At 42.2% G+C, this 11128-nt stretch overlaps 1 protein-coding gene across 1 annotated transcript in view; it reads right to left on the minus strand.

Moving 5' to 3' along the window:
• Positions 1-10555, minus strand: part of LOC139382310 (von Willebrand factor A domain-containing protein 5A-like) — a 37935-nt gene extending 27380 nt beyond the window's left edge. Inside the window, exons 1-6 of the mRNA XM_071126213.1 lie at positions 10418-10555; positions 4689-4739; positions 4364-4566; positions 3866-4088; positions 3359-3534; positions 155-269 (exon numbers count right to left, since the gene is read on the minus strand). Coding sequence (XP_070982314.1) covers positions 155-269; positions 3359-3534; positions 3866-4088; positions 4364-4566; positions 4689-4731 — 760 coding nt within the window. The 5' untranslated portion in view covers positions 4732-4739; positions 10418-10555. The remainder of the gene's footprint in view (positions 1-154; positions 270-3358; positions 3535-3865; positions 4089-4363; positions 4567-4688; positions 4740-10417) is intronic.
• Positions 10556-11128: the final 573 nt, after the last annotated feature.

Below are 11128 nucleotides of genomic sequence, written 5' to 3' on the forward strand. Positions count from 1 at the left end.
CAACAGCTTTTCTCCTCTTTCTCCATCTCTACATCTACTGTATCTTCTTTCTCACCATGTCCCACTATGTAAACATGGATTAAGGTAGTAGACTAGACTACTCATTGATCTCATATCAACACATCTACAACAGAGTACACCCACCCCCCCTCACCTGGCTTGGCAGAAGTCTGTGCTGCCTCTACTATAGCAGCAGGCTGATGGGTGTCTTGGTAATACAACAACAGCTCAACGTCCCGGTCAAACTGATGACCTGCAGCCAGACTGACCTGCAGTTAGAACAACATTCACATGAAGACAGAGCAGTCAGAGGGAATTATGAAGGATTCTGATGGTTCATGGTGCTAGTGAGAGTGCACACACACAGACATACTGCACACACAGACATTCGTACGTACAATGCCAGTCAAAAGTTTGGACACACCTACTCATTCAATGGGTTTTTCTTAATTTTTACATTCAAGAATAATAGTGAAGACATCAAAACTATGAAATAGCACATATGGAATCATGTATTAACCCCCCAAAAGTGTTAAACAAATCAAAATATATGTTATATTATACTTTCTTCAAAGTTGTCACCCTTTGCCTTAATGACAGCTTTGCACACTCTTGGCATTCTCTCAACCAGCTTCACCTGGAATGCTTTTCCAACAGTCTTGAAGGAGATCCCACAGATGCTGAGCACTTGTTGGCTGCTTTTCCTTCACTCACGCTTCACGCTTTTCCTTCACTCCTTCCAAACCATCTAAAATGGGTTGAGGTCGGGTGATTGCGGAGGCCAGGTCATCTGATGCAGCACTCAATCACTCTCCTTCTTGGTCAAATTGCCCTTACACAGCCTGGAGGTGTTGTCCTTTTGATAAACAAATAATAGTTCCACCAAGTGCAAACCAGATGGGATGGCGTATCGCTGTAGAATTCTGTGGTAGACCTGCTAGTTAATTGTGCCTTAAATTCTAAATAAATCACAGACAGTGTCACCAGCAAAGCATTCCCACACCATCACATCTCTTCCATGCTTCACAGTGGGAACCATATATGCAGAGATCATCCGTTCACCTATTTTGAATCTCATAAAGACATAGAGGTTGGAACTAAAAATCTCATATTTGGTGTCATCAGACCAAAGGACAGATTTCCACCGGTCTAATGTCCATTGCTCGTTTTTCTTGGCCCAAGCAAGTCTCTTTTTATTGTTGGTGTCCTTAGTAGTCGTTTCTTTACAGCAATTTGACCATGAAGGCCTGATTCACGCAGTCTCTTCTGAACAGTTGATGTTGAGATGTGTCTGTTACTTGAACTCTGAAGCATTTATTTGGACTGCAATTACTGAGGCTGGTAACTCTAATGAACTCATCGTCTGCAGCAGAGGTAACTCTGGGTCTTCCTTTCCTGTGGCTGTCCTCATGAGAGCCAGTTTCATTATAGAGCTTGATGGGTTTTGTGACTGCACTTGAAGAAACTTTAAAAGTTCTTGAAATGTTCCAGATTGACTGACCTTCATGTCTTAAAGTAATGGACTAATGTTTCTCTTTGCATATTTGAGCTGTTCTTGATATAATATGAACTTAGTATTTTACCAAATATGGATTTCTTCTGTATACCAGCCCTACCTAGTCACAACACAACTGATTGGCTCAAACACAGGAAAGAAAATCCACAAATGAACTTTTAACAATGCACATTTGATAATTGAAATGCATTCCACCTCATGAAGCTGGTTGAGAGAACGCCAAGTGTGCAAAGCTGTCATCAAGGCAAAGGGTGGCTACTTTGAAGAATCTCAAATATATTTTGATTTGGTTAAGATTTTTTGGGGTTACTACATGATTCCATACCATCTACTGCACCTTGCCTATGCCGCTTGGCTATATATAGTCAGAAGTTTACATAAACTAGTTTTAATGACTCAACCACTCCACAAATTTCTTGTTAACAAACTATAGTTTTTGCAAGTCGGTTAGGACATCTACTTTGTGCATGACAAGTAATTTTTCCAACAATTGTTTACAGACAGGTTATTTCACTGTATCACAATTCCAGTGGGTCAGAAGTTTACATACACTAAGTTGACTGTGCCTTTAAACAGCTTGGAAAATGGCTTTAAGAAGCTTCTGATAGGCTAACATTTGAGTCAATTGGAGGTGTACCTGTCAATGCATTCCAAGGCCACCCTTCAAACTCAGTGCCTCTTTGCTTGACTGTAACGGCTGTCGTGGGAAGAAGGTGAGGACCAAAGCGCATTCATCTTATTTAAAGAAAAAACTAAACACTCAATAACAAACAAAGAAACAACCGAAACAGTTCTGTCTGGTGCAGACACACAAAGACTGAAAATAACCACCCACAAAACACAATCGAAAACAGTCTACCTAAATATGGTTCTCAATCAGGGACAACGATTGACAGCTGCCTCTGATTGAGAACCATACCAGGCCAAACACAGAAATAGAAAATCATAGAAAAACTAACAACAACCCACCCAACTCATGCCCTGACCATACTAGAACAAAATACAAAACAAAGGAACTAAGGTCAGAACGTGACATTGACATCATGGGAAAATCAAAAGAAATCAGCAAAGAAAAATTGTAGCCCACAAGTCTGGTTCATTCTTGGGAGCAATTTCCAAAACGCCTGAAGGTACCACGTTCATCTGTACAAACAATAGTACGCATGTATAAACACATGTATAAACACCATGGGACCACGCAGCCGTCATACCGCTCAGGAAGGAGACACGTTCTGTCTCCTAGAGATGAACGTGCTTTGATGCGAAAAGTGCTCAACACCAGCTCTGTCAGGAGGAATGGGACAAAATTCACCCAACTTATTGTGGGATGCTTGTGGAAGGCTACCCAAGTTAAACAATTTAAAGGCAATGCTACCAAATACTAATTGAGTGTATGTAAACTTCTGACCCACTTGGAATGTGATGAAAGAAATAAAAGCTGAAATAAATCACTCTACTATTATTCTGATATTTCACATTCTTAAAATAAAGTGGTGATCCTAACTGACCTAAAACGGGGAATTTTTACTCTAATTAAATGTCAGGAATTGTGAAAAACAGAGTTTAAATGTATTTGGCTAAGGTGTATGTAAACTTCCAACTTCAACTGTACATATTCTCATTCACCCCTTTAGATTTGTGTGTATTAGGTAGTTGTTGGGGAATTGTTAGATTACTTGTTGTATAATTACTTCACTGCCGGAACTAGAAGCGCAAGCATTTCGCTACACTCGCATTAACAGGTGCTAACCATGTGTATGTGACCAATACAATTTGATTTGACTGTATATCAAATACACACACACACACATGCATATGAACACACACACACACACAAGGTACCGTGGCTTGGGTTTTCTCTGTGTTGAGGTAGTTGAGTGGGTCCAGGGAACAGTTGGACTCTATTCTACAGATGGGATGAGGGGACGACACATGGGCACTGAGGGACAGACTGTAAGGCACAGAACCAGCAGGCACCGAGGACACCAGGGCACTGCCACCACTACCCCTGTCTGACCCTTAGAGAGAGATGGGGTCAGGGAGGGAGGAGGAGGGAGAGACAGAAGAAAGAAGGATAGAGAGGAGAGAGAGACCCACAAATTAGCATGTTTTTGTTCTAGCCCAGCACTTCCACCTTTCAACTCAACAACACGTCAATCAGATGTGTTTAAGCTGGACTGGAACTAAAGCCTGCACCACTCCCTGTGGGTCTCCAAGAGCAGGACTGAAGACCACCACCCTATGGGACCAGCTGCTGGTTCCTGGTCGCACTGCTGCCCACAAGGTTTTACACTGCACTATGATGTATTAGTGGTTTGTGTCTCTCCATACAGGGGTCCATGTTCTTACCCTGGGGTTGATAGCGGGGGTTGAGCACAGCTGGAAGGCAGAGCCTTAGGCCATCGTCAGCCTGTACAGCCAGCTCTGTCACATAGTCCAGGCTGACAGAGGCCTTCTCCCCTGGAGGCAGACTACCTACACTCAGCTTGAACACATCCGGGCTCTCATCACTCTCCTCCAATAGGAAGGCCTGCTGGCCCGAGCTCAACAAATCATCATACTGCTCCCGCGCCTGAGAGGGGGACAGAGGAACACAAGGACGCATCATCAGCCTGAGACAATAGTGATATGAGAGCAGTCAAAAGGATAATACTGATTCTTGAAGCTCCGCAAGTCATAGACTGCTTGGTTAACAAATTGGGTATAGTTGCCCACAGTAAGACTTTACAACAAGTTGTTCTTAAACCTGTGTAGTAACTATGTAACTATGAATCCTGCAACAAATTAGACTTTTGTGGATCTGCATTGTTGCTTTTGTCTCATTGTTGACTTGTCATCTCCCCTCACCTTCTGTTTCTCCTGAACCTCAGCCACCACCTCAGTCTGTCCTATCTTGGCGCTGAACCTGCAGACAGCAGCCTCTCCTGGTAGAGGGAAAACAAAGATGGCCTCCAGAGGGCTCTCCTCCTGGTTCTGATACTGCAGAGTGGAGCTCACAGTGGCTACATGCCCCTGGACACTCACCTCCACACCAATACTCTTCAGAGGCACTGAGAGAGGGAGCGATGGATGGAGAGAAGATAAACAAGATACTGATGAGAGCTCATGCCTGGGAGAATGAAAATCCACACAGACATGGAAGTAAACAATCATTTCTGCTTTCAAACAGTACCTGGTTCATTCTTGACTGTTACCAATCCACAGCAGTTCACCATTTTGGCACCTGAATAGGGAAGTCAGGTGTGATATTATTGTCCTCTTAACTCGAATTAGGCACTGTTCACATCACTTCAATTAAGTTAATTGGCGTGTAACAATAAATCGTAATATGCCAAGCGTCTATGATAAATTGTTTTATAAAAGGCAGCCACAGAATGCAACTACTGACAGTAAGATAAGGGCCATTGGAGAGGTGTATCTAACCATGATGGTCATGCTCCATAACTGCTGGTTGCTGATAAATACATACACACACACATGCATATGAACACACACACACACAAGGTACCGTGGCGGCAGGGTAGCCTAGTGGTTAGAGAGTTGGACTAGGAACCAGAAGGTTTCAAACCCCTGAGCTGACAAGGTACTGTTGTTCTGCCCCTGAACAGGCAGTTAACCCACTGTTCCTAGGCCGTCATTGAAAATAATAATTTGTTCTTAACTGACTTGCCTGGTTAAATAAAGGTAAAATAAAATAAAGAATATTGCTTTGTCAGGTAATCCAGTATTGGTCTTCCCAGAACACATTTCCTCATACAACAGTTGCATTGTGTAAAAAGGACATAACCATGCCTGAATTTCTTGTGAACAATAAACAATGAAATGATCACAGCAGCTTGACACAATAATGTTAATTTCTGTCCAGTGTCCATCCTGTGTAACCTCTGGTTGAAGTAGTCATAGAGATCCTATTCAATTGTTCCATTTAGGTTCTCTCCCTGTTTCAGAAGTTTCATACTAATTACACGTTTATGGGCAAGGGGTGAATGTAGTTCTTCTACCGGCTGTATTTTTCTTGTTTTGCCCAGAGCATTAAAGTATAAGAATTTAAACTACCATCGGTTAGCAAAACATTGGCATGATAGACATGTCACAATTGTTGTCTCTTGCTGTAAGCACATTTGGTTTTGTCATGGCTGCTCGGGTTGGGGGCAACTGTAGCACAGTATTCAAATGATCCCGAGCCAAGCAGCCACATTATGAAAACAGTAAGTGATTTAAACTTTAAGATGGTATGAATTATACAAATAATAACTTTAAATAGCCTTCGGGTCCTGTGGAGTAGGTTACTGTACCACCAAGTACATGTTGCTCTGTCCAGAGTACCCCTGAAGTACTCGCTCATGTGCATGTAACCAGTTAGCCTACGGTCTCATGAGTCTTCTCAAGTACCCCCTATGGATAGGCCAAATACCCTCAGGGGTCCTAGTACCCCAGGTTGGGAAACACTACTGTAGACTGCCAAATAAATTGCAAACAGATATAATCTGGGAAGCATCAGATTACTCAAAATGTTTTGAGGAACAAAACAGCCATGCAGAAACAGGGGGTATAACTGTAAATATTGGTTACGAACATAACTCTCTCTTAACCTCTTAGAGCTACTACCCCCCTACTTTTTTCAATTTCCACCTGAAGACATTCCCCAAATCTAACTGCCTGTAGCTCTGGCCCAGAAGCAAGGATATGCATATTCTTGGTACCATTTGAAAGAAAACACTCTTGAAGTTTGTGTAACTGTGAATTGAATGTAGGAGAATTTAACACAATAGATCTGGTTTAGATAATACAATGAATAAAAACATATGTTTTTTTTTTTATTGTTGTATCATCATCTTTAAAATGAACAAGATAAAACAAACATTCAGATAGGATGATGGGGACAATTTCAGTGAAAAACATAAGAGGGCAACAGTACTTGTGCAAACTTTCAGAATGATAACTTCCAAAATGAGTGTGCTACATGACATTTATCAAGAAGTCACCCAGGAGTCCCACACAAGTAGCCCAAATGTACCCAAGTGGCCAAATTGGTGAAGGTATACATTTTGAAACAAATAACTATATACAAAATGCCAAAATGGTATTCTAACACACAACCCCCCAAAAAATGGAGAAAAAAACATGTGGGGAAAAAATATGAAGAAAAAAATACACTGCTCAAAAAAATAAAGGGAACACTAAAATAACACATCCTAGATCTGAATGAATGAAATATTCTTATTAAATACTTTTTTCTTTACATAGTTGAATGTGCTGACAACAAAATCACACAAAAATTATCAATGGAAATCAAATTTATCAACCCATGGAGGTCTGGATTTGGAGTCACACTCAAAATTAAAGTGGAAAACCACACTACAGGCTGATCCAACTTTGATGTAATGTCCTTAAAACAAGTCAAAATGAGGCTCATTAGTGTGTGTGGCCTCTACGTGCCTGTATGACCTCCCTACAACGCCTGGGCATGCTCCTGATGAGGTGGCGGATGGTCTCCTGAGGGATCTCCTCCCAGACCTGGACTAAAGCATCCGCCAACTCCTGGACAGTCTGTGGTGCAATGTGGCATTGGTGGATGGAGCGAGACATGATGTCCCAGATGTGCTCAATTGGATTCAGGTCTGGGGAACGGGCAGGCCAGTCCATAGCATCAATGCCTTCCTCTTGCAGGAACTGCTGACACACTCCAGCCACATGAGGTCTAGCATTGTCTTGCATTAGGAGGAACCCAGGGCAAACCGCACCAGCATATGGTCTCACAAGGGGTCTGAGGATCTCATCTCGGTACCTAATGGCAGTCAGGCTACCTCTGGCGAACATATGGAGGGCTGTGCGGCCCCCCAAAGAAATGCCACCCCACACCATGACTGACCCACCACCAAACCGGTCATGCTGGAGGATGTTGCAGGCAGCAGAACGTTCACCACAGCGTCTCCAGACTCTGTCACATGTGCTCAGTGTGAATCTGCTTTCATCTGTGAAGAGCACAGGGCGCCTGTGGCGAATTTGCCAATCTTGGTGTTCTCTGGCAAATGCCAAACGTCCTGCACAGTGTTGGGCTGTAAGCACAACCCCCACCTGTGGACTTCGGGCCCTCATACCACCCTCATGGAGTCTGTTTCTGACCATTTGAGCAGACACATGCACATTTGTGGACTGCTGGAGATCATTTTGCAGGGCTCTGGCAGTGCTCCTCCTGCTCCTCCTTGCACAAAGGCAGAGGTAGCGGTCCTGCTGCTGGGTTGTTGCCCTCCTACGGCCTCCTCCACGTCTCCTGATGTACTGGCCTGTCTCCTGGTAGCGCCTCCATGCTCTGGACACTACGCTGACAGACACAGCAAACCTTCTTGCCACAGCTCGCATTGATGTGCCATCCTGGATGAGCTGCACTATCTGAGCCACTTGTGTGGGTTGTAGACTCCGTCTCATGCTACCACTAGCGTGAAAGCACCGCCAGCATTCAAAAGTGACCAAAACATTAGCCAGGAAGCATAGGAACTGAGAAGTGGTCTGTGGTTACCACCTGCAGGACCACTCCTTTATTGGGGGTGTCTTGCTAATTGCCTATAATTTCCACCTGTTGTCTACTCCATTTGCACAACAGCATGTGACATTTATTGTCAATCAGTGTTGCTTCCTAAGTGGACAGTTTGATTTCACAGAAGTGTGATTGACTTGGAGTTACATTGTGTTGTTTAAGTGTTCCCTTTATTTTTTTGAGCAGTGTATATACACATTTACAAAATAACATGGGTAACTATTTACACACTTCCAATATTTGGAAGACCCTCAGTCCTCTATCAAATCAAATGTATTTATATAGCCCTTCGTACATCAGCTAATATCTCAAAGTGCTGTACAGAAACCCAGCCTAAAACCCCAGACAGCAAGCAATGCAGGTGTAGAAGCACAGTGGCTAGGAAAAACTCCCTAGAAAGAACAAAACATAGGAAGAAACCTAGAGGAACCAGGCTATGAGGGGTGGCCAGTCCTTTTCTGGCTGTTCCGGGTGGAGATTATAACAGAACATGGCCGAGATTTTCAAACGTTCATAGATGACCAGTCAAATAATAATAATCACAGTAGTTGTAGAGAATGCAACAGGACAGCACCTCAAGAGTAAATATGAACAGTTTAGGGTTCCATAGCCGCAGGCAGAACAGTTGAAACTGGAACAGCAGCAAGGCCATGTGGACTGGGGACAGCAAGGAGTCATCATGCCAGGTAGTCCTGATGCATGGTCCTAGGGCTCAGGTCCTAAGAGAGAGAGAATTAGAGAGAGCATACTTAAATTCACACAGGACACCGGATAAAACAGAAGTACTCCAGATATAACAAACTGACCCTAGCCCCCCTGACAAACTAGTGCAGCATAAATACTGGAGGCTGAGACACAAGGGATCAGGAGACAATGTGGCCCCATCCGATGAGACCCCTGGACAGGGCCAAACAGGAAGGATATATCACCCACTTTGCCAAAGCTCTACACAATATTGTGCTGCTGAGGTATAATAAACAGATATCGATATATATAGATATGAGTACAGGGAACATAAGGTTGAATATATTATTATAGACATGCTACATATACTGTCTCTTATATTATGACATTTCAGCTAGATCTACTGTCTCTATTATATTATGACAGATCAGCTAGATCTACTGTCTTTATTATATTACAACAGACTACAGTATCTACTGTCTCCATTTCACTTTGGCCATTGTTGTGGGCCTGTCCTCCCCTCAACAGCCTCAAATAGGCTATTTCATGTCACAAATAATATTTTATATTATTAATTTCAAACAACGGCATTAGAAGAACTTACCAGACCAAAACGGTGACATTGTTCCTCTTCTGCAGGCACGTTACAGATTATACACAGTGGCTACAACGGTGTCCTCTCAGTTCAAAAAATATTCCTCCACTTGGGAATCGCTAAATGAATCGTCCTACAACAATCTCTGTCTCACTTTTCCAATCAATTTCTTCTAAAATTGTGTGTACATCTGTATATCTAGACTTAGATTTAGCTTTCCCTGACTTAGTCGCCATACTGATTGATATATAAACAGCTGGATCTGTGCGTTTACCAAAACAACGCTGTGCGTAAAATGCGTGCGTAAAATGCGTAGCTCCTTCCGGAATAAAACTTCAATAGCGAATGACTCTCTTTACGCTGGAGTTTACTACATGGGACTACCTCATGAAGCTGGTTGAGAGAATGCCAAGAGTGTGCAAAGCTGTCATTAAGGCAAAGGGTGGCTACTATGAAGAATCTAAAGTATATTTTGATTTGTTTAACACTTTGTTTACTACTTGATTCCACATGTGTTATTTAATAGTTTTGATGTCTTCACTCTTATTCTAAAATGTAGAAAATAGTAAAAATAAAGAAACCCTTGGGGTTTAGGGTTTGGCCAGGGGTAGGCCGTCACAGTAAATAAGAATTTGTTCTTAACTGACTTGCCTAGTTAAATAAAGGTTAAATATTGTTTTTAATCTAAAAAAAATGCTAGAATGTGGTAATCCCACTAGTTCGTGCTTGGCTCGGCCCACCTCGTCCGGACTCCGGACTCTTTAATAACAAAACGCCCCATCCAGAAGACGCCGCCTTCCAATGACTTACGTGTAATGTAATGGAACTTCATGATCAATGTCTTGTCACACCCTGACTGCGCCTATTCTAGCAAGCTAAACCTCCATAAAATAAGGACAATGCGATACTGTATGTTGATATCGAATGGCTATTTATAACGTATATTGGCCACCAACAATAATAAGCAAAGTAGGCTAAGGGCCATTTCAGTGATGTCTGATAACTTTTTCATTTTTTTTACAACTCAACGCTGTCACATAATACGCTAGTCATCCCCAAACGAAGCTGCTCTGTAACGTATTACCTTGAAATGTGTGATAGGCTGGTTTTCAATGATTGCGTTTTACTGGTCCTCGTGATAAAATCCCTCCGTTTCTACTTTCGTTTAGAAATAATATATGAAGAGGCTACTTCGTCCTGGTTTATAAAGGCAAACGCCAATAGTAATCGTTGTGCATTCAACCCATTGGCCAGTGTTCATTGTCACGCCTACTATCTTATTTGCTATTGGTGATCTGACAGTGTGAACGATATTACAGTTTTTCTCAGTCGCTTTGGTGCATTTCTTAGATCAAAAGTGCAATTCTTGATACTACTTGTACAAATTCCAAATCATCTAGTCACTTGTGCACATCATTAAAGCAATTTCTTATTCCTTTGAACAAATTGCAATTGATAATGTACAAGTGCCAGCTTTTTTTCCACATTATCAATTGCTCATGTCATGTTGATCAAAATATAGTCGATGGTTCTCTGTTGAATAGTCTTACCCCTGAAAACATCTAGGCATTAGTTCCTTGCATAAGCCATTACATGCTAAATTGTTGAACTATTTGTCATAAACTGTCAAGCATAGTTTTACACATTTCTATTAGACCGTTTGTACAAAAACGTGAATTGATGAATCGTGCAGGTGAAATTGACCCTCACTCATGAAGGACTGTAAAGTGTTAGTTCAACCAACAACCAACCAGTTGTCTAAATTGCTCAAAGGTGCATCTCATGAAGAATCAAT

Source organism: Oncorhynchus clarkii, chromosome 24 (assembly GCF_045791955.1).
Source record: "Oncorhynchus clarkii lewisi isolate Uvic-CL-2024 chromosome 24, UVic_Ocla_1.0, whole genome shotgun sequence".
NCBI lineage: Eukaryota > Metazoa > Chordata > Actinopteri > Salmoniformes > Salmonidae > Oncorhynchus > Oncorhynchus clarkii.